This window comes from Phoxinus phoxinus (assembly GCF_949152265.1).
Source record: "Phoxinus phoxinus genome assembly, chromosome: 7".
In the NCBI taxonomy this organism is placed as follows: Eukaryota; Metazoa; Chordata; class Actinopteri; order Cypriniformes; family Leuciscidae; genus Phoxinus; species Phoxinus phoxinus.
Genome location: NC_136882.1, coordinates 8,521,649 through 8,546,665, shown reverse-complemented (window position 1 = coordinate 8,546,665; position 25,017 = coordinate 8,521,649). Strand labels below are relative to the sequence as shown.

The 25,017-nt window shown below is 39.1% G+C and overlaps 1 protein-coding gene across 5 annotated transcripts in view; it reads right to left on the bottom strand.

Annotated features, from left to right (window-relative positions):
• Positions 1–25,017, bottom strand: part of mylka (myosin, light chain kinase a) — a 124,472-nt gene that overhangs the window by 61,997 nt on the left and 37,458 nt on the right. For 4 of the 5 annotated variants that reach the window (XM_079619835.1, XM_079619837.1, XM_079619839.1 and 1 more), the window contains 7 exons: positions 11,907–12,114; positions 7,739–7,784; positions 7,135–7,300; positions 6,878–7,043; positions 6,540–6,561; positions 4,679–5,166; positions 231–434 (listed from right to left, as the gene is read on the bottom strand). In XM_079619835.1, coding sequence (XP_079475961.1) covers positions 231–434; positions 4,679–5,166; positions 6,540–6,561; positions 6,878–7,043; positions 7,135–7,300; positions 7,739–7,784; positions 11,907–12,114 — 1,300 coding nt within the window. Of the gene's footprint in view, positions 1–230; positions 435–4,678; positions 5,167–6,539; positions 6,562–6,877; positions 7,044–7,134; positions 7,301–7,738; positions 7,785–11,906; positions 12,115–13,642; positions 13,880–25,017 lie in introns of those variants that run through there. The other variant, XM_079619838.1, reaches the window with a different exon arrangement.

Here is a 25,017-nt window from a genome sequence, read left to right as displayed (position 1 = left end):
TGTGACTTTAGCTGCACTGCATTTCTAGACTGCAACAATGCCAATTTAGTTTGTTTTTCCCCCATAAAGATATTACATGCAAACTCATTTCCAGTAACATACGCCCTTATGCCTATGCCATTTCTTGTTTGTTTGTTTGTTTGTTTTTCAAAAGGTGTGTATGTGTGTGGGGAGGGCTAACAGGTTAAATGGCAATCCAGGAATGTAGAAAATGAGTACTCAATTCTTACGCTTGACAGTCAGACTCCAGTGGACTGCAGTCTTTCCTTTTTTGTTGGTAGCAGTGCAGCCATACTGTCCCGTGTCAGTAATGTGAGCGTTCTCCAGACACAGGACATGCAGACTGCCCTCCTGGCGTGTGCTGACGCCTGATCTCTGTCTGAGAGGAGCACCATCTTTCACCCAGCTCACTGTTGGCACTGGAGACCCCGACACTGAGAGAGCAAAGAATGAGATCACACATTTAACAACATCTACATAACTTTACACAGCTTTGCGCAACATCTACAGTTCTTCTTACATATTGTAGGCTACTGCAAATTCAAATGTCAAATTTTCATTTGTATACATTTGTTTCCCCAGCAAAGAACCTACTTATTATTATAATAATAATTGCAGAATATTAAAATCATAAGCTAAGATTTAAGGACAAAAATCTTAACCTAAAGATCATAAATGTTCATATGCAAGACCTTCTCAAGACTTGTATTATGACTGAGACTTGTATGAGAGTCTTCGGTGCTTTATTGTTTTCATGAAAGGGTTACTATACATAAAAAAATATTAAGGAATATATTACAAATATGTATATATATTTTTTATTTGTGCTGACCAAACGAAGAAGTACACTTTAGCATACTATTAAAAAGAGTACTTATTACAGAAACAATATATTTAAAATTTAAATACTTTAGTGCAAACTCAAAGTAATGTTTTCAGACACTTAATTGCAATTAAATGAAAATGATTTATAGTATACATTTATATTAAATGCACTTTTAAACGTTAACTTTATAGAGTGTTTTTTGACCCACTTAAGTAGAACTTAACTACATTTCTCTCTGTATTTCATCTTTATACATGTCAATTTATAATTAGTTCTATTGTGTTTGAAATCTGGTTAAGGGTAACTGCCGAATGTACTGACATTTATGGTAAACTAAAATATACTTTAATGTCATTTCTATTGAAACATGTATGTTGTGTTTTTTTAATACACAAAAATAACGATGAAGTTGCAATTTAGTACATTTAAAATATACTAACTTTATATATATTAAATAAGCCACTACAGTTCAAATTGTATTCAAGACTTTACATGTGCATTAATACATTACTCAACACATACAAATGTGTGTACTTTAAATAATACAAAATATTACCAAATCAGCATATTATCATCTGAAAAATATTGCAAGAATTAGATGCTTTGTTTCCAGTCAGGACTTAGAAAAACTTGTGCATGCTTTCATCACCAGCAGGGTGGATTATTGTAATGGACTCCTTACTGGCCTTCCCAAAAAGACCATAAGACAGTTGCAGCTCGTACAGAACGCTGCTGCCAGGATCCTGAGCAGAACCAGAAAATTTGAACACATCACACCAGTCCTCAGGTCTTTACACTGGCTTCCAGTCACATTTAGGATTAATTTTAAAGTATTATTACTGGTATATAAATCATTTAATGGCCTAGGACCTAAATACATTGCAGATATGCTCACTGAATATAAACCCAACAGATCACTCAGATCATTAGGATCACATCAACTAGAAATACCAAGGGTTCACTCAAAGCAAGGAGAGTCCGCTTTTAGCCATTATGCCAGCCGCAGCTGGAACCAGCTTCCAGAAGAGATCAGGTGTGCTCCTACAGTAGCCACATTCAAATCCAGACTCAAAACACATCTGTTTAGCTTTGCATTTACTGAATGAGCATTGTGCCACTGTTCGATATTAAAGTTTTAGTCTGAGAAAGAGCTAAGAATGTGAATGCTGGGCTAAGGAAAGTGAAAAGAATGTGCAAGTAAATGAAAGAGAAAAGAAAGTTGATTCAGGGAAGTCGTAAGAAGATTGAAAGAGAATAGAAAGTTGATAGATGGTAAGTAAGAAGATTGAAAGAGAAAAGGAAGTTGATAGATGGTAAGTCGTAAGAAGATTGAAAGAGAAAAGGAAGTTGATAGATGGTAAGTCGTAAGAAGATTGAAAGAAGATTGAAAGAGAATAGAAAGTTGATACAGGGAAGTCGTAAGAAGATTGAAAGAGAAAAGGAAGTTGATACAGGGAAGTCGTAAGAAGATTGAAAGAGAATAGAAAGTTGATACAGGGAAGTCGTAAGAAGATTGAAAGAGAATAGAAAGTTGATACAGGGAAGTCGTAAGAAGATTGAAAGAGAATAGAAAGTTGATACAGGGAAGTCGTAAGAAGATTGAAAGAGAATAGAAAGTTGATACAGGGAAGTCGTAAGAAGATTGAAAGAAAAAAGGAAGTTGATAGATGGCAAGTCGTAAGAAGATTGAAAGAGAATAGAAAGTTGATACAAGGAAGTCGTAAGAAGATTGAAAGAGAAAAGGAAGTTGATAGATGGTAAGTCGTAAGAAGATTGAAAGAGAAAAGGAAGTTGATAGAAGTTGATAGATGGTAAGTAAGAAGATTGAAAGAGAAAAGAAAGTTGATACAGGGAAGTCGTAAGAAGATTGAAAGAGAATAGAAAGTTGATACAGGGAAGTCGTAAGAAGATTGAAAGAGAATAGAAAGTTGATACAGGGAAGTCGTAAGAAGATTGAAAGAGAAAAGGAAGTTGATAGATGGCAAGTCGTAAGAAGATTGAAAGAGAATAGAAAGTTGATACAGGGAAGTCGTAAGAAGATTGAAAGAGAAAAGGAAGTTGATACAGGGAAGTCGTAAGAAGATTGAAAGAGAATAGAAAGTTGATAGATGGTAAGTAAGAAGATTGAAAGAGAAAAGGAAGTTGATAGATGGTAAGTCGTAAGAAGATTGAAAGAGAAAAGGAAGTTGATAGATGGTAAGTCGTAAGAAGATTGAAAGAAGATTGAAAGAGAATAGAAAGTTGATACAGGGAAGTCGTAAGAAGATTGAAAGAGAAAAGGAAGTTGATACAGGGAAGTCGTAAGAAGATTGAAAGAGAATAGAAAGTTGATACAGGGAAGTCGTAAGAAGATTGAAAGAGAATAGAAAGTTGATACAGGGAAGTCGTAAGAAGATTGAAAGAGAAAAGGAAGTTGATAGATGGCAAGTCGTAAGAAGATTGAAAGAGAATAGAAAGTTGATACAGGGAAGTCGTAAGAAGATTGAAAGAGAAAAGGAAGTTGATAGATGGTAAGTCGTAAGAAGATTGAAAGAGAAAAGAAAGTTGATACATGTAAGTCGTAAGAAGATCCTTTTAAAAGAAAGATCTATAATAGCTACCGGTCGATATAAAATACGTCCGACTGTTTGCACTGTATTTTATTTTTTTTATTTTATTTTCCAAACTGTGATTCAGGAAGATTTTATTAATTTTTAGGGCTGTCTGATTGGAAGAGATTTTGAAGGGGAACGGGAGAGCTTCACTCCGACGAGGCGAGTGAAGATTATCTATACTACGGAGAGTATAGAGGTTCGCTGTTTGTTTAAAACAGCAAAAGTGAAACGTGCTCTATGGGGGCCCCATTGGGCTATACTGGTGTAAGACACCACCCCAGTAGAGGACGTCCCTGGATTAGGTCCAGTGGCACCGCAAACCTGCTCAATCGCTTCCATCTCAGATAGGGGTGATTATTAATTATCAGGGCTGTCTGATTGGAAGAGATTTTGAAGGGGAACGGGAGAGCTTCACTCCGACGAGGCGAGTGAAGATTATCTATACTACGGAGAGTATAGAGGTTCGCTGTTTGTTTAAAACAGCAAAAGTGAAACGTGCTCTGTGGGGGCCCCATTGGGCTATACTGGTGTGAGACACCACCCCAGCAGAGGACGTCCCTGGATTGTAGGTCCAGTGGCACCGCAAACCTGCTCAATCACTTCCATCTCAGACACGGTTTTAATTATTCTTATTTCTTTTGATTATTTTAATTTCTTCTATGTAAAGCACTTTAAATTACCACTGTTTAGCTTTGCATTTACTGAATGAGCACTGTGCCACTGTTCGTCCGACTGTTTGCACTGTATTTTATTTTGTAAACTGTTTTAATTATTCTTATTTATTTTATTATCTATGTAATTATTTTTATTTTTATTTCTTCTATGTAAAGCACTTTGAATTACCACTGTGTATGAAATGTGCTATATAAATAAACTTGCCTTGCCTTGCCTTGCCTATTAAAACATACTCTACTTTAAACCTTTTAATTTGAAAATATCACATATTGTGAAACATAGTCTCTATGAGTACAATTTTATTTAATGAAGTACAGTTTATTTTTCCAAATATATTTCATATTTATTTGAAGATTACTACAACTGCATTCAATACAATTATGCGCATTCATGAAGTGTCACTTTTCCTCCAGAGGATAAAGTCAAGAAATGTGAACAGTGGTATAGACAGCAGCTGGTCACATCAAAGCAGCATTGACCAATCAGCATTGACCAATCAGCATTCAAGATCGGAATTAAATACTAGTACTGACAAAACTCTATATTTGATCCCAGACCAGTCACTTCAGTTCACTAGACTCACCTTGGCATCTGAACGTGACCTTTTCTCCCTGCATGACCTCTTGGCTGTGAGGCTGATAGTCAAAACTGGGCAGAGTTTCTAGGACATCCATGTTGCGCTCTCTGGTTTGTTGGCTGTTGTCTCTGCTGGACTCCACCCGTGACGGTTCATGCATCTGTCCTGGAGCTCTGAACCTATCCGAAACTCTCTTCGTGCCATGCGACTCAATCTTTACAATGTTTTGACTTCTCACATTGACAAAGTTTGATGTCTTGTCACTAGCTGGTGATCTTCCATCTGTGGATTTGCTGATGGGTTGTGAGGATAGGGTTGATGTTATTGTTGGTGTGTCAGTTCTGGTCATGGGGGGAACACTGACTACAATGGTAGTGGACAGTGGTGTGCGTGTTTCTGTAGTTACGGTTCGGACAGATGGGCTAGAAGTTTTCTGTTCAATGTCAAGACCGTTGGTGCTGTGCTTGACCGGATCCTGACATCGTTTGGGGACGCTAAGGAAAGAAAGATCCTAAAGTCAAGTGAACAGTCTTGTTGCTGTGTTTCCACCCACCCATTTTTATGTGGTTGGTATTTTTATGTATATTTTTGGGATGCTGGATGGAAATGCCAAGATGCGCATGAATTCTAAAAATGCGATCGCTTGAGTTGGATTTTTATTCGATTAAGAAAACATGCGCATAAACTACGATGGAAACACATTTACCGAATACATTAAATAAATGCGCATCCAAAAAAAAACATGTGACTTTGCGATGGAACGGCATAACTGGACAAACGACCGATCTTTTTGCACAGCTTCTGAAATGCTGTTAAAGTTGTTCTAAAATGCCTGATCAAAGTCTGTTGACAAAGCGTTTCGGTATAATTACCTTCCAGAACTGTCCTACACGACTGTGTTCCCAAACAGCAGGGATACGCCCCCGAAAGCAAGATTATTATTAGCCAGAGAAAAACTAATGTTTAAAAGTCAAGGGACAAGAGCTCATCTACAGCAAACACTAAATAAGTCACATAATGGTGACATCAAACAAAATATTTTCAACAAAGCGTCAACATCTAAACCTCTAATCCTCAAGTAGAACTTCTGAGGACAGAAATCAAGTCAAACTGGTTAGTAATAAGTGAAGCTGGTAATGCGGTTAGTGGAGTTCAGTAGTCCACGTCCAGTGCCCGCTGGGAAACTTCCCACTAAAAACTTTATGAGAATGTTTTTCGCTGAACATTTTTAGAATGTTTTTCGAGAATGTTATCCTACCATTTAGGAAAACGTTCTTGGAACAAACATATATACACATATTCACAGTATAAATTGGGTCTTTATATAGATGGCTTTTCAATTTTATGATGGGAGTCCCTCAAATGAGGATGATCATATTTGGTGGCTCATGACATTTAAAAGATTAAAAACCCCTGCATTAGAGGGAATATCTCACAAGGAAACATCTAGCTATTACGACAAAAAGAGCAGATTTTTATTATTTATTTTGCATAAAGAAAATATTTTCATAATAAAGCACATTGATGTTTGTAGTGAATTTTGCCCATATTTCTTTTTTATTCTTTGTGTATCTTGGCTAATATGACTGTAATCTTGGACTTTACACAGACATTGTGTGATGTAGCATCACACAAAATATACGCAAAAGAGCTTGATGCTATACAAATACTGCATTCAGCCAGTTATATGATTCCACATGTAGATTAAAACAGATTTTTCTAGGCCAAAGACATGACAAGTCTTCAACTCATGCGCATTGGACATAATGGTGGAAAGATTTATTAAAAGTAGGCTTCTATTAATTTCTTTTTAGATCTTAAAAGAAAAGAAAAAAGTCAAAAGAAAAAAGAAGAAGACTTTACTTACATGACTGTCTCAGTGTCTCCATCTGCAACAGATCAACAGAATAAACCATCGGAATTTCAGACTTTTATTTTATTTAATTTTTTAGCTGTATAATATTAAGACATTAATGAAATGCATATTGCTATAGTTCCTGCCCTGACATCTGTGGAAAATATGATCCAACAAGCCTCATTGGTGGCCCTCTTTTTTTTCGCAATTGTGAAATGTAATATTCATACAATGAGAATTATTAAAAAAAATATGAGAAATAAAGTTGCAATTGTGAGCTATAAAGCAGCAATAATGTCAATGAATTCTGCATTTACAACCCTTGTTGTAAATGATATGGTATTTCTCACCTTGTACAATGAGTTCAGCAGTTGCAGAGGCTTTCCCAGCACTGTTGGCCACCAGACAGGTGTACATGCCAGCGTCCTCTGAGCACACATGGCGGATCTCCAGGAAATGCATTCCTGATCTCTCAAATATGTTATAATGATCCGATGGCTGGATCTTATCTTCTCCCTGACAGGGGAAACACGGGGAATGAATATTCCCACACTACCTGCACTTGACCCACACTGTGATTTTTAAATATTAGTTAATCATGTCTCACCTTACACCACTGCACCAGTGGCTGGGGTCGCCCCGTGATCTTGGCAGAGAATTTGCCACTCTGTCCAACTTTGAGATACAGGCGAGAAGGTTTAGTCACAAACTTCGGGGGGCTTTCACCCCAGATACTGGGTCTATTCTCTACTGCAGGAACACCCATAGATCCGCTGGTGACAAAAGAGAGAAAATGTATGTACTGTAATGCTTCTGATTCACACGACTAAACCCAGGAACATACATGTATTGCAAGCACATGCGGTTTCTTTTCAAATTAGCTCAATTGTGTCCTCAGGTGCCAGGCAGGAATGGCCAAAATATGAATTGAGAATGCATATTTGACAGAAATTTCATAGCTTATCAATTTTTGTCAGATGTTTTTTCATTACCAACCAGCTCCAAGATGAAGCGCAACAATACATTTGATTTTAAGCTAAGAATTGACTACGACTTGTGAATCATGATGATAATTGAAAAAAAGGAATGAACAAAAACAGTAACAGTAAACAATGTATAACTAACTACCAAAATGATATGGCATGTTGTGTATTTCATATTCATACATGAAATGTCCTTGTGTGGTGCTTTTGGGACAGTGTGTATCTCACCCTGCTCTGTTGGAGGAAGGAAGACTGTATTTTTTCACAGCATTTCCTGTGTGGGATGGAAAAGGTTATTCATGAAGCTCCAAACACAATGTATACACTCATCCATAAACACACAGAATTCATTAGAAACATAAAAAGCACATATGTCCCCTTTCCTTTCTCTCCTTCCTTCATAAACATGCAACAGCTGCTATTATCTGCTGCTAGTTGTAAATACTTGAATGGCTCCATATGTTTGTGTTTTTGTGAAGTATGCTGGAGGAAGTTTATTAAGCATTTATTAGTCTATAAATCAGTACAGATGTAGTGCTGCATCTTTGACTGTGAACACTTTTACTGCAGGTAAAAAGTGGAAAATGAGAAATGCATTACACCGTAATGTAAACTTTTACAGTTGTAAAGTACAGTTGTAATCAAAATTATTCATTCCCCATTGCAAATCAAGTTTATTGGCAGAATTTACAGACTTTCCGTTGTTTGCAACAAACAAATCAAAGTAACTGAAATAGCTTAAAGGGGACCTATTATGCAAAATTCACTTTTGTATGGTGTTTGGACATAAATGTGTGTTGGCAGTGTGTGTACACAACCACCCTACAGTGATAAAAATCCACTCACTCCTTTTTTTTAAATCCCCATAAATCATAAGCAGTGTCTCCCAACGACCTGTTTTCAGAATGCGGCTTTAGCGTGCAGCTTTCTGAGCCCCAAAAGGTGACGATTTAAACATGCTGTAAAAACTTATCTGCGGGGTGTTTTGAGCTAAAAATTCACATACACACTCTGGGGACATCAGAGACTTATATTACATCTTGTGAAAAGGGGCATAATAGGTCCCCTTTAACACAACAAATGTTTCAAGAATTCAAAGAATCACAAGAATTACCTGCATTTGGAGTCATTGCTATTAAACCTCTTGAGATGATGTGAATATCAGCATGCATAATTTGATAAATAATTGCATAAACCTGAATAAACACCCAAGTCATGTTGACATTTTCATGGTTCCTTTTGTGAACTTGACAGCCACACTGTATGTAATGGAAAAGAGCAGCTTGGACATTCTACCTAACATCTTCAATCTCTAAAACACACCATCAGAACCAACTGCTCTTGTTTTTGAAAGATTATTTTCTTATTCACCGTTTTTGTCAGTAAAAATGTCTAAGATTAGTTAAAGGGTTTTATGTTTACGCTGCATGTTTTCCTTAAATGCTTTCTTTTAATTGTCACGGTGTCTGGTTGTGTTTCCCCGGGTGTCCACTGGAGGTCCCCGTTCCCCACGGTGTCTGTCATTGTTAACTACATTACCCACAATCCTTGTCTGCACTTATCTGTTCATTGCACTCAGCTGTTCTCGTCATTGTTCCCGTCATTGTTCCCAGCTGTTCCCTGTTTCATTGTTAGTTCTGTGTGTGTATATATACCCTGGTTGTTTCAATGTTTGTCACGGAGTCCTTTTCTATTATCACGCCACTTCTGTTCCCTGTGTTTTCCTGTGCCTATTTGTGTTCTTGTTTTTGGATTGCTATTTGGATTTTGACCCTTGCATGGACTGGATGACGATTTACGGATTACCCCAATAAACATACTGCACTTGGATCTGTCTTCCCCGCGTGTGTATCGTGACAGAAGGACTCCGTCAAACTCAAGATCCAGCGGTATGTTTGTCCATGTCTCTTCCCCAGCCACCGAGCGGGAGAGAAGACAGTTTTTTGAGGGGACCCGGTTGGCCAAGTTTCACGGGACCCGTGGAGGCCGCAGTAGAGGAAATGGTCGAGAAGAATCCCAACACCACACTCCACTCTGGCCCCTCTTCGACCCTGGGCTGGTGATGTCCAGTCCAGAGCTCCGTCCGCCGCTGATTCCGCCCAGCTCAGAGCTCTGTTCGCCGTGGTTTCTGTCCAGCCCAGAGCCTGCACATCGCCATCCGAAACGGCGGAGGAGGAGGAAGACCTCCAGTTTCCCCAAAGACTACTGTCCTCAAGCAGCTCGCTGTCGTCCCGGAGGCCGTCCCCTCCGAGCAGCCCGCTGTTGTCCCGGAGGCCGTCCCCTCCGAGCAGCCCGCTGTCGTCCCGGAGGCCGTCCCCTCCGAGCAGCCCGCTGTCGTCCCGGAGGCCGTCCCCTCCGAGCAGCCCGCTGTCGTCCCGGAGGCCGTCCCCTCCGAGCAGCATCCATCAATCCAGAGACTGTTCGCGTCACGTCTGCTGATGCAGAGACTGATCCTGTGCCGGAGGCTGTTCCCGTCAGTCCTGCCACGGCAAAGAAGGCTGTCTTCCTTTTTTATGCAGTAGCAGTACTGCGTGCTTGGAGGAGACACAGCAGGTCTGCCGAGCCTGAGCTTCACGTCACGCCTGCCGAGCCTGAGCCAGTGCCCGTGTCTGTTCCAGTCCCTGAGCCGGTGGTGTCTGTTCCAGTCCCTGAGCCGGTGGTGTCTGTTCCAGTCCCTGAGCCGGTGGTGTCTGTTCCAGTCCCTGAGCCGGTGGTGTCTGTTCCGGTCCCTGAGCCGGTGGTGTCTGTTCCAGTCCCTGAGCCGGTGGTGTCTTTTCCAGTCCCTGAGCCGGTGGTGTCTTTTCCAGTCCCTGAGCCGGTGGTGTCTGTTCCAGTCCCTGAGCCGGTGGTGTCTGCTGTTCCAGAGCCGGAGCCGGTGGTGTCTGCTGTTCCAGAGCCGGTGTCTGCTGTTGTTCCTGAGCCGGTGTCTGCTGTTGTTCCTGAGCCGGTGTCTGTTGCTGTTCCTGAGCCGGTGTCTGTTGCTGTTCCTGAGCCGGTGTCTGTTGCTGTTCCTGAGCCGGTGTCTGTTGCTGTTCCTGAGCCGGTGTCTGTTGTTGTTCCTGAGCCGGTGTCTGTTGCTGTTCCTGAGCCGGTGTCTGTTGCTGTTCCTGAGCCGGTGTCTGTTGCTGTTCCTGAGCCGGTGTCTGTTGCTGTTCCTGAGCCGGTGTCTGTTGCTGTTCCTGAGCCGGTGTCGCCCGAGGGGTCGTCTCCGCCCTGGCCGCCCGAGGGGTCGTCTCCGCCCTGGCCGCCCGAGGGGTCGTCTCCGCCCTGGCCGCCCGAGGGGTCGTCTCCGCCCTGGCCGCCCGAGGGGTCGTCTCCTTCGCCCTGGCCGCCCGAGGGGTCGTCTGCTTCGCCCTGGCCGCCCGATGGACTGTCTGCTTCGCCCTGGCCGCCCGATGGACTGTCTGCTTCGCCCTGGCCGCCCGATGGACTGTCTGCTTCGCCCTGGCCGCCCGATGGACTGTCTGCTTCGCCCTGGCCGCCCGATGGACTGCTTCGCCCTGGCCGCCCGATGGACTGCTTCGCCCTGGCCGCCCGATGGACTGTCTGTTTTCCCTGTTCCCCTTCATGGACCTGGCCCCCCATCCCTCCCCCTGATCCTCCACTGTTCCACCTCCCTCCTGGACTCTTGTTTTGTTTGTTGTTGTTTGGTCTTGGAGCGTCTGGTAGCCGCTCCGTAGGAGGAGGGTTATGTCACGGTGTCTGGTTGTGTTTCCCCGGGTGTCCACTGGAGGTCCCCGTTTCTCACGGTGTCTGTCATTGTTAACTACATTACCCACAATCCTTGTCTGCACTTATCTGTTCATTGCACTCAGCTGTTCTCGTCATTGTTCCCGTCATTGTTCCCAGCTGTTCCCTGTTTCATTGTTAGTTCTGTGTGTGTATATATACCCTGGTTGTTTCAATGTTTGTCACGGAGTCCTTTTCTATTATTACGCCACTTCTGTTCCCTGTGTTTTCCTGTGCCTATTTGTGTTCTTGTTTTTGGATTGCTATTTGGATTTTGACCCTTGCATGGACTGGATGACGATTTACGGATTACCCCAATAAACATACTGCACTTGGATCTGTCTTCCCCGTGTGTGTATCGTGACATTAATATGCTCAGAGTTTTATTGTCCAGCACTTTGGCGTAACTCTATTGCTTTTAAATGTGCCATAGAAATAACTTTTTGACTACTTTTTTTGACTCGACTGATAGTAGACTTGCCAGTAGACGTGTATAATGCAGATGTGTAACATAGGGCCTGTTATATATATCCTTGCCATATATTCCCCAATTTACGTCTTTTTCTTAATCTACAGCGTAGATTATCCCATAACCCTAACATTGACCCTGATCTTACTAGAACACCGTCTCAAGATGAGCCTCAAGCCCATTAAGATGATTATTTACCTTCCACAACGATCTCCACGGTAACCTGGCAGCTCCCAGCATCATTGACTGCTTCACAGGTGTAACGTCCTCTATCGTCATCCTGGATTTCCTGGACCACCAGACTAAAGGTTCCACGAGCACTTTGTTCCATAGAGTAATGATCCCCTGCTATCAGCAGCTTCCCATTCCTAAACCAGCAGACCTGGGGCTCTGGAAATCCACGTACCTGACAAAGATCACATATACACAGGAAGCTAAGAGATAAACACTCCAACAAATGTAAAATTAGTCAAACATACATACAGAGAACTTCCATTATCTGTTCTTTCTTTGCACACAACCACATTAACACAAGAATTAGATCAGCAGTTGGTCAACATGATTGTCCAAGCAAACAGACAGATATAATGCCCTAGCATTCTTGATTCTGACCAAAGGAAACTGCCGGGTGTGTGAAACAAGTCAAGACTGTGTTCCATAATTAAAAGGTTCAGTGAGACAAATATGAACGGCATTCTAGACATGCTTGAAAGCCAGTGAACAGAATCGGGAACAGCCTTCATTATTAGTTACTCAGTAACTGATTATCAGCGTTGCCCTGCTTATAGACCAAGAGGGAAACAGCTCTACTTATTTCCTGAGATTTATGCATGTGTGTGTGATAAACAAGAGGAACTTCATACCAGCCACAGTACCTCTCTTTCTGCCATTACTAAAAAATAAAAATATTGTCCTTGAATTACTTTGGAATACTGTTGGTAAACAAATAAGGCAATCATTTGGTTCCATTGTATATATATATCAAAGTTCCATGGTACAGTCTAAAAAATGCTGGGTTGTTTCAACCCAAATTTGGGTCAAATATGGACAAACCCAGCCGTTGGGTTACATTTTAAAATTAAAAATGTTAACCCGACGGTTGGGTTTGTCCATATTTGACCCAAATTTGGGTTAAAACAACCCAGCATTTTTTTTTTTTCAGAAGAAATGTTTGCCCATGTAAAACTCACCGACACATTGTTAAGGTAGTTGCCAGGATGTTACACACTTACTAAGGTGTGTTTTTTTTTTATTAAAACAAAAAAACCCCGCAAACTAGCCTTCCGGATCAGCTTATTAACATCATGACTAAACCTGTCTTGCCTCAGGAAACACCATGCATTATTTTCATTCGCCCTGAGAAATCTTTTGTAGTAGTGAAATGTTTATCAGTTATAGATCAGCACAAAGAAAGGAGCACCTGCTCCGTCTATAATAGAACAAGCAAAAATGTCTGAGTCATTTTGATGGGAGCGGTACAACTGTGGTTCTTGTGAAGAGCTCATACTCACTCCTGTTCACTCCATTGATCTATTTCTACGTGTTTTCTCTTGGTTCTTCTCAACCATTCCAAATCTGTGCGCTGACCATGTCTAATAAGGACACCATATGGATAATCTCCCCCATTCACCCTGTCTTTTACTAATGTTGGCATGTCTTGTTTCTGCAGATCTCAGTGAGATTGTTTAACATTGTACATTGGAAGTGGACCAATCAAATCATGAAACACAATCTACCTCTCTGTCTGCAAACCAGCAGTGCCACACATCCACTTCACATGCAACTAAAATCAGAGGAAACTGCTAACTACTACAAGCTGCAACAGATTTCAGATCGAATACACACATTTATACAGCTCAATGGCTAGTAGACAATAGATTGATTCCAGATGCCCTTCCAAAATTCCAAGGCTAAAATGAAAGCAAAAACTTTACCAAACAGCAAAGGTTTCTAGAAGCGTGTCAAGACTGGCCTCTCTTCCTCTCAGGCAAACGGACCTCACGGTGACAGGTCCACTTCACTGCAGAGTTGCCCAAAAATAGCAATATTAGCTCAGAGTTCTTTATTAAATCAGTGCAGTGCTGGTATTTCCTCTATGTCGGCTGCTGTTTTTCTTGTGTACACTCTCTCAGTTTGAAGCCTTTACTCTGAGACATGTGGTCAAGAGCTCTACCTCAAAAATCCAGCAGGACTCACTTCCGATGCTGAGGGGAGGAAAAACACAGGGTTATTTGCACAAAACATCTGCTTTTTTTCATGTTTTCTCTCACACAATTCATACTGACAGCACAAGTAGGGCACAAGTCTTTAGCAAGACCAGACAAAGAGAGGACTATTTTACTCACACTGTATTGCCCTATAAAGAGAATCACCCAAACAATAATAAATTGATACATTTTTGTACATGCTAAACTCCCCACCAACTGTTCTGAGGTGCATTCCTCGTAACTCTCTGCTTAACTACCATTGTACAAGGCATCTATGGAGAAATTAACTATAGTCACGAGTTTCCCGAAACCATAGTAACTTTGCAAATCTGTTGTCTGAACCTTGTTGGTTTAAGCATACAGAACTGTCTTTAACTCTTTCCCCGCCATTGCAATTTCACGTTAAAAAACAAAAACATGAATGTATTCACTCATCCATAAACATTATAAAATCCATTACCATGACAGCAAGTTCCATGATTCATATTTTTATTCCGCTTATTCACTGCGTCATCAATCTACGCTATTGTCAATCAACCCTAGTGCGAAACAAATGACATATTGTAGCTTTAAAAGCAGAGGCTCTGTTCTTTCTTCTGAAATATTGAATATTCAGATATAAAACAAAGTCATACAACAAAATATTCTGGTGGTCATGAAATCTTTGTAAAAAAAAATATAAAAAATGCTGGTGGTGGCTGGCAATCTTTTTCAAAAACGCTGGCGAGTAAATAATTAATAATATCAACAAACTAATTAATCAGTTTGAGATTAAATTAATGTAAGATTACTGCTGTAAATACTGAAAATGGCACGAGACTGCCTTGCCATTTCTGTTCCCATGTTGTTTTGCTTTATTTACTGAATGTTTGATTAATTCACTGATTCCCTCTTTATGTTATACGCTGGGGTTTCCCCGGGATCCTAGAGCACATGCAAGCTCTTCAAAAACAGTGCTTTTCTTTTCAATTTGAAATACTTATTCTGTACTACATGCTAGCTTTTTTTGCTTTTAGCCCAAGAGCATAATCTATTTAAATCCACTTCATACTAAAAAGAAACTATGCTTCTAACCACAGGTCGAGAGCTGTAGTTACAACCACACAAGTTTGCTGTTTGCAAGTTAATTGGAACTTTGGTTTCGGGAAACACAGAATCGATGAACTATGTTAGTTGCAACCATAGACTGTAAAAAAATATGGACGTAGTATCCGTGACGTCACCCGTAGGTTTCTGAAGAGCATTTTTGAAGCCTAAAGTGGGCGGAGCCGGCCATCGCCATTTTGGCCTCGCGTCACCGCTCGTCACTCCCGGATAACAGAATATGGGCAAAGAGGCGGAGCTGAGGAGCCTGGCTATCTGAAACCACGCCCACCTAGCTCGACGTTATGGAGTTAGCGCAGGCTTGGGAGCTAATGCTATATGCTAGTAGCAAGTGACTCCATAGGGCCTCGCACTAAAGTGACAGTTGATGATTAAAATCAGAATGACAATTAAAAGGTCCTGGTTGTGCCCTTCGAAATATTATAATAGTTAAAAGACATAGCTACAAGTGAGACTGTGTATCATGATTCTGTACAGCTATTCTGCTGGACATGTATTATGCAGTAACTTACAATATTACTCTGAGAGTGTGTGTGTGACCGTGATTATGTGCATACATGTCAGTTACTCATTACAGTCTATGGTCCGTCAGCGCGGCATCACTCGTCAAGTTTGTAGAGAGCTTTATTATTCAGTCCATTTTAAATTCTGATTTTGGCCACATCTCAAATGGGTCAAAACATGAACTTCATAGGTAATATATCTAAGTAAATGCGCTAGAAATCCGCGCTCATTCAAGGATGTGCATTTATTGCATGGACGGAGAAAGCGCCCACACCTGCAGGATTTCATCTGACGGTACATAAACATATTATAATCTGTTCCAGAGCAACGGTACCACAGAACGAGTGTAGCCTTTATATCTATAGACGTTTTTACATCTGAAAACTCCAAAAAGCAACGAAATTGTCAGACATCCATCAGTGCATGTTCACAGAGGAGAATAACTGGAATACAGCGCTGGTTGTTCTCTCGAACGATACTCGGCGACAACGGCGGAATCCAAAGGCGTGGGCGAAGTAATGGGTGTATTAAATTATTATGAAATAATCCCGAAAAAAAAGCACAAACAAGGCAGAGAAGTGACGGCTAACAGCAGACAAACGGCTAGTAGTGACATCAGCGGCCATCCACCTGTCACTCAAAAGTGGACACACCCTTAATTATGTAGAACTTTAAATAATAAAGGGCACCTATTATGGAATTTTGAAATTTACCTTTCATGTAGTGTGTAACATAGATCTAAGTAAACAAAAACATCCTGCAAAGTTTGAAATATGAAAGTGCACCGTATATAAAGTTATTGTCTTTCAAAAGTAAGAGTCGACTCAGAGTAATTTTTATGAATCGTTAGAAGACCGAAGCTTTTTCTCTGACTAGATGACGTCAACTTGTCAAGTTATTTGAATATGATACGCCCACTTATTGCGCTCCAAGGCCAGGGAAAACATCATGGCGACGAGACGCTGTGTTCTGAAGTGCGACTCAAAAGCAAACTTTTTTCATCTGCCCAAGGAGGAGCATTTGAAGACTAAGTGGCTACAATTCATACAACTATACCACAGAAGTATAGTCCGAGCCTTGTGCTTTGTTCGCGCCATTTTGAAGACGATTGCTTTACCAACTTAAATGCAATCAAACTTGGATTCGCGAGCCGGATGATATTGAAGGAAGGTTCAGTTCCAAGTGTATTTGCATCAGCTTCCTCCTCCGTATCACAACCTGTAAGTGTTATTAATAATTGTTGCATTTATGTTTTATGTAGCATGCTTAATAATTATTTTGTTTGTTGTGTAAGCACAGTTTAGCTTCTAGGTCTCCAATGGCAATTGTATTGAGATATGTGAAGTGTCTGTCTTGTTTTCGGAGTTGTCTTAAACAGAGTAATACCTCGTAGTAACGTAACTGCATTGTTTTTTTTTTGTAAAAACGTTATGTTTATGCATCGGGCTAACGCAAACAAAGACTGATTGTGCTTTTACAATATGAACTCTGGGCTATGCTCGCTAACATAACATTAAATTCTTTATCTTATTTTTAGTTTTTTACTACAAACTACAAAGCAGTGGACTATAATCATTATTATAACACAATTTAATTGATAAAAGCATCATTGTTCTCCGTGTTAGACAATAAGTATACCAATCACAACTGACTGGGTCATCTGACCAATCAACGCAGATTAGCGTCACGCAAAGGAGGGGTTTGGAAAAATGAGTCGTTGAATGAATCATTTGGGAGTCGGTGAGCAAATCAGGTAAAAATAAATGCATATTATACGACAACAAAAGTGTTGGGGACTCCCAAAACAACATTAGGAACATTTTAAATGTCATAATAGGTGCCCTTTAATCAACTAAACGAATGAGTTATAAAAAAATTCACCCCCCTCACAGTTGTTATGAAGGGCAAAATTAGCTGTATAGACCAAAGCCACATAGAGAATCAGGCTCAGGCTGTAAACATGTTTTTTTCTGCTGTAAAGTTGGGCATATTAACATGGGGGAGATACAGATTTGACTCACTTCTACAGCCAGCCTCAAGCGGCCAGTCGATGAATTGCCTTTTAATTCACTTCCTTGTTGGTTTCAAGAGAGAGACAGGGAGGTTGCCGCTTGGTTGCAACGAAACTTGCGACCATAGTTGGTTAATGATACTTTTGAAAACCCCACCCCTAGGGTGGTTGCTAGGCATTGCTATGTGGTTTCTAGCATGCTGTTAAGTAGTTTCCAGGGTTTCCAGGCAAGGTGAATGCTTATCCACCATAGTACAATGCATTTTTGGAGGAATTATTTAGCTCAACTCTGTCGTTTGAGCTACGTTGGTTTAATTGTAGATGTTTTTAATGTCGTCGCATAGGTGGTGGAAAGTTAAAAGCTACAACAAATTTGCTGCTTCCACTGAGACAAAAACTAAAGCTTTTTTTACAATTTCACAGTTTTTACAGTGAGTAAGGACCAGATTTTTAACCTAAAAAAGATACACAATTTAAATACTCAAGATGTGAATAATTTATGCAGACTGATTCATACAATTAAATGTGCATTTAGCTACAAAAGGTTGCTATGAAATTAGTAATAGACATTTTTAGTCTATACAAAAGCCACACTGATGTATTCTTAAAAATATTTTTTATATATTTGTATAATACATTTTAATTATATTATTAAATGATATATACATTTTATAATGAATCAATATGATATTGAATTAATGTCATATTGCTTAAAGGTACAATATGTACAAATGTTGTAATAAAATATTAATTTTAATAATCAAAAATCATTATCATGTGATATCTGTCTATTATTAGCAATCGCGACCTGATAAAAAACATGAATGTTTTCACTCATCCATTAACATTATTAGATCCATCAGCTTGACAGCAAGTCCCATCATTCAGCTCGTCACTGCGTCATAAACCTACGCCTTTGTTATTTTAAGAAGTTAGCGACCCCTAGCGGCGAAAACAATTACATATTGCAGCTTTATGCTCATTTACATGGACAACAGAAACACTGTTCGAGAAACAACAAATTGTTGAACTATGTTGACAAAGATGAAGCTTGCGATAATGGTTGGATAACAATGCTTTTGGTCGACAGAGCATTGCTAAGTTCTTGATTAACCTGGGAAACATGGGAAAATTAGATTGGGTTATACGCATTTTAGTCCGGGATCAGCTTAAGCCTTGTCTGTGAAACCGGGGGAAAGAGTTATGAATTGCCATGAGATTTTATTGGGTGGATTAAGTGTTCTGGGTGATTGTTTACTAGTGAATGCATCTATGCCAAAGTCTCCTTAATATTCTGGTCTATAGATGACTCTGGGAAACTTTAGAAAACCTCTCCTCAACAGACTGCATGATTTGAGATATTATTTATGATAACAGTGCTGGAAGAGTTACATGCTGAAGTGTAGTATTTATTTAGGGTTAGGAGTTTGTTCAAATCATTAAACCTAATATAAATTTTTTTGCTGTAATTATATCGAAGTAATAGTGATGCTTGACTGCAAACACTAAATACACCCTTGGAACATATGAGTAGATGTACAGTGGCTAGTGAAATGACAGGAGTACTCTTCATTTTGGCTTTGGGGCACTGCATGTGTACATACACAAAGAACAGCAACAAGATGAGACAAAACCACATACCCAGCTTGTTCTAATACATCAATATTGTTTGTTATGCTACAAGATCACTAGCAATCAAAATGCACTCATCTTTTAATGATTCCTTTAGACTGCTGCCCAGAACTCATTCCAGGGAACATCAGACTCCTCAGACATGCTCTGAGGCGTCTCACAAGATGTCTCATCTAGAAGCCAAACTGAGACACAATGTAGATGTTTGTTTTTTTCTTGAATGCTTTTTATGTGATATAATTTGTTTTTCAATGGTGGCTTGTTTTTGTAATCTAAACATGATGACAGTCGCTCAACTGAAACACTGTTGACACATTCTAGAGTCTGAGATGTTGATTTCCTAAATAAGCGGCATAGCAGAGTTCTCCGGCTGATCTGGAATCAGCACTAGGGATGTTCCACCTGGCTCTCATTATGGGGCCTCAGACAAATATTCACTAATGACCTGCTGTTGATGATATACAGCCAACATTTTACATCTTACATAGCTACTAACCACATTCTATAAAACAAGTGACTATATGCTCAATTTAGTGTATTCTGAGTTATCCGTTCAGTAATGTACACATGCCACACACTCTGAAAAGCAATCCACTCACAGACTTTATGAATGAAGTGTAATCTGACTATTATGAGAATAAACTTGCATTTACTGAAACTATTGCTGGCTTGAACAAGCCCTAGTGAAAAAAAAAGAATACTTTATTGTATTTTAAATATTTCCTTTTTCAATAGTACATTGTATAGATAGTACACAAAAATAAATAAATATATATATTAAAAGTAATATATGCTTTTACCTATTTTTACAATACAACTTTTAACATACTTTACAATAATTGTACTTTAGTATATTTTAACTGTGTGCTGGAAAGTATAGCATATTTGTACAAAGTATAGCTAAGTATTATTGTGCATTTGTTATTGATGACAGCGTGCAATTTGTAGTATACACTCCAATAGCCTCGTGGGCAAGTGCACCGACATGTAGCGCCGTTGTGCTTTGGGCGATCCGAGTTCGAGGCCCGGCTTGTGGACCTTTCCCGATCCCGTCCCCCCTCTCTCTCTCTCTCTCTCTCTCTCTCTCTCCCACCTCACTTTCTGTCTAGCTACTACTATCCTAATAAAAGGATAAAATATATAAATACACTTATGGTATATTTCTTGTACGTTTCGAAGACACTCGTAATGAATTTGTAATTTACTTGTAACACAAATAAAGTACACTTTAATATCACTAATCAAGCATGTAATTAGTCCCTAGTACACAGGCATGTACTTAGTATACTTGAAGTTGTTCCAATTTAGTATAAAAAAGTACACTAAATACACTTAGTTATGTGTTATAAGTTATGCCTTATAAAATTTAATTACAACTAAAATATACTTAGTACAAAATTTGTTGTTTCAAAATAGCACACTTTAAGTTAACTAATCATTAACACACTTGAAGTATACTAAATTAGTATGGATGCAAGTATAGCATTTTTTTTTTTCACCAGGGAGTCTTTGCGAGTTTTAGGTACTCCAGCCTGTGGAGATATTTCTGCGTAATAATATTATGCTGCTTCTTGTATGTTTTGTGATTTTTAAAGTGAAATATCTACCCCGACAGCAACATAGTGTCGTCCCAGATCCGGGCCACATCTAGTACATTTGGATTCAAACGTCACTATGTTGCTGTCTGGGTAGACATATTACTTTGAAAATCACAAAACATACAAGAAGCAGCATAATATTATTTTGCAGAAATATCTTCTCAGGGAATTTTTTCTATGTTGCTGTCTGGATAGTGAGTGGCACTAAAGGCCACAAAGATGAACGTGAATCTGGCAACGTTTTATTACATTGGTTGTTGTTCGTATCGCAGCGGTTTTAAATGAAATCGCGTTTGATAGAGCGACCACATTTGCTGATAGAGCAAGAACACATTTGTTATAGCAACCATGCCCCATTTTAGTTTCCTCCCACAATTCTGGACCAGGTGAGCTACCGAGAAAATATACTTAGAAAAGTCATATAATATGGAGCTGGGTATGTGATGCAAACGTCAAAATGTATTAGTTTACAAATCATGCACTATGGTAAACGTGTTATGAGGTAATAACATAGTTTTAGTTAAGACCCACTAAGGACAAATAATAAGTCTATGTTTTTGCTCTCTCTCGCAAATGTTTTGTATTCCCCCGAGAAATTTTGCATTAGCTCACAAAATGTTTGCATTCCCCTAAAAAAAAACTTTGCGTTCGCTCGAAAAAACCTTTGCGTTCCCACATTTGCGAGAGAACGCAAAGCCAGTGCCAAATATTTTTTCCCTCCCATATCATTTTTTTTTTCCTTCACCAAGTCCCTTTAAGGCTTCCGTAGTTTTAGTAGTATATCCACATTAAAATATCATCATAATTTGCATCAACAGCAATACAATTTGTGTTTTTTGCTGCCACTACAAGGTAAATCATTATATAATAGCCCTTTAATATTATTAATAGTGTTAACTGATAGTAAAAACAAAGACATTTCTGGTTTGGTGGGGGTTAAGTGGTATTAAGCATAACTGTTGAGCTTTGATGAGAACAACAACAAGAAACCTAAACGGGATAGAGAACAAGAATTGAGATGAATTTTAATGCAGTGCTCCCTTTCAAGCACTGTAAATAACTCTCATAGCTCAAACGGGTGGCATACCGTCACTCTGAACGGCCCTCAGGTCATGAAGGTTTATACAGTAAACTGATACACACTGCTCACATTCCACTGGGTAGTGGGCCGAAACATCAGGCTGTTGTTTGACAGTGAACTCAACCTCATGTTTCTCCCCCTCTCTCTCTCTCTCTTTCCTGTTATCACTTTTTCCTGGCTTCACCTTCGCTGTTAAAACCTGGCGAGGTCACGCACCTGAAATACTGCGGTACAATCAGTCTAGAGGCTCCCAGAGCCCTCAAACACTGTGATATCATTAACATATGCTCAGCTCTTCTCTGTTAAACACAACTCTAGTGTTCTTTTCTAGAGATGTTAAATATTCATGTGAAACATGTTTTTATACCTGAACACAAGGATTTTTATATGAATGTATTATCATGTATACTGTATGTTAGAACATACAGATGTTGAGTATATTAATCCTTTTGATCTTATGCTTAAAGAAATAGAAAAGAATAGGGATAGAAAAATAAGAAAAATGTATTTTATTTTTTTACCTAAAGTTGTTCGGTAACACTTTACAATAAGGGTGCACTAATTAGCATTAATTCATGCTTAACTAATGCACAGATAATACTGAATTAATGTATTACTAATGATTATCTAATCTATTCATTAATGATTGCCTAATTAGCAACTAATGAAGAGTCTGTCTGGTTAATATATTAGTTCATATATTAATTGTTATTAATTTAATATGTAATTGTGGATTAATTCCATAATCACTTATTGTATTAACCAATAGTGTTCATTAATTTGTTAATTACCACAATGAGCCTAATATGCATTCATACATTATTAGTTACAGCATTAGTAGTGTGTCAATTACTACAATTACTAGATGATGAGTTAATAATGATGTGCCTCAATAAGTAAAGTCACAACATAATGATTGTTAGCTAATGATTAATTAATCATTAATGACCATCACTAGAGTTCATAAAAGCTGTTTATTAAACACTGGTTTCCAAAAACATTGTAGTAATTGACAAACTACTAATGCTGTAATTAATAATGTATTAATGCATATTAGTTCACCTGTATTATCTGGAAGTTGAAATATAAGGCTTTGGCTCATTGTGGTAATTAACAAATTAATTAACACTATTAGTTAATAAAACAAGGTATTATGGAATTAATACACACTTACACATTTAATTAATAACAATTAATATATTAACTAATATATTAACCAGACAGACTCTTCATTAGTTGCTAATTAGGCAATCATTAATTAATAGCTCAGATAATCATTAGTAATACATTAATTCAGTATTATCTGTGCATTAGTTAAGCATTAATTAATATTAGTGGACCCTTATTGTAAAGTGTTACCAGTTGTTCCAATATGAATTAGGAAGTATTTTCTTTTCTATACTATGGAAGTCAACTGTTTGGTTACCCATATTCCTCAAAATATCTTATTTTGTGTTCAGCAACTTCTTATAGGTTTCGAACAACTTGGCATCATTAAGTAAATGATGAAATAATTTGTTTATTTTATAATTATTGTGTAAAACGTTTTCTCCCCTTATCCACGAACCTCATTACAAACTGAATAAAAAATTCTTTATTAAACTAGCATTTTAATGTTTAAATGGGAGAATTGGAGCAGACAGTAAAGAAAAACGGGCAACATGTGGCAGAATAAATGGAAACTTCTTCAATACTGTTTAAAAGGCATCCTATAGGACGCACCTAATGAAGTTATTTACATTAAGTTGTTGCCTACTGACATGCATCCACATTTCTTTATGTATTTTTATTTTTTTCCTAAAAATTGGACACCTTGTCATAATGCTATTAGCTTCCTTGCTGTTTAATGCCTTGGCAGCTGCCTCTCAAAAATGGCTGGTTTGAAGCTTTATATGGATAGTACTACTCAACAAAAGAGGGCTTTCCACACTGTTATCATTGTTCTAAACTCAGATTTTAACCAAGGGTGAAACATTTCACACATGTAATTTAGACGTGGGGTTAGCACTACTTTTTACCCATCTTAGTGCCACTTGTACAGTGTGAAACGATGCGGTTTTAGGATGTTACGGCTAGATCCTTAACATCTAGTTCACACTTGAACTAGTTAACCCTGGGTCATTGTAAACTCTGGATAAACAGAATCCTGGGTTTATAACAATTAATCCTGGGTATTCATATGCTGACGTTTCACACGGTACATTCCTAAAGCCTGGGTTTACGTTCATATTTGCTGTCAGTGTCATTGCTTGGATAAACGCAACATGAAATCTGTTTGCATAAAGAGTCAAGCATTGCGCATCCTCATATTTTGACTCCTATTGCGTTTTTCTTCACTCCAACTGAGGCGTTTTCTGTACCCATTTGACAGTTCCCCCCTCTAACTTTTTATATACAATGAGCTGTTTTTCTAAGCGTCTAGCCGTAACATTCTAACAGTGCATTGATTCACACTGTATGTGTTTGACATTGCAATGTGGGTGCTAACCTGCTCTGAAGCAGCGGTTCATTACCCTAGCTAAAAAGCGGTGCTAATCTCCCTATTACAAGTGTGAAACGTTTCTCTACCTGGGGTAAGGGAGGTTTAGAACAACGATAACCCGGGGTTAAGCACAGTGTGAAAACCCCTTCTTTGTGCCAGGAGTGTGCCTACTATTAAGCATTAGTAAGCCTTAGGTTTGAAACATACTCTATACCTCAGTGCTGCATTTGACACTGTCGATCACAACATACTTCTTGACAGACTGGAAAACTGGGTGGGGCTTTCTGGGATAGTCCTAAAATGGATCAGGTCATACTTAGAAGCGAGAGGTTATTATGTGAGTACAGGAGACCATAAGTCTGAGTGGACATCCATGACATGCGGAGTTCCTCAAGGCTCAATTCTTGCGCCACTCCTATTCAACCTGTACATGCTCCCAATGAGCCAAATCATGAGAAAGAACCAAATTGCTTACCACAGCTATGCAGACGACACACAGATCTACTTAGCCCTATCGCCTAACGATTACAGCCCCATTGACTCCCTGTTCCAATGCATTGATGAAGTAAACAGTTGGATGTGCCAAAACTTTCTTCAGTTAAACAAAGACAAAACTGAAGTCATTGCATTTGCAAACAAAGATGAAGTTCTCAAGGTGAATGCATACCTTCACTCTAGAGATTGACCGTC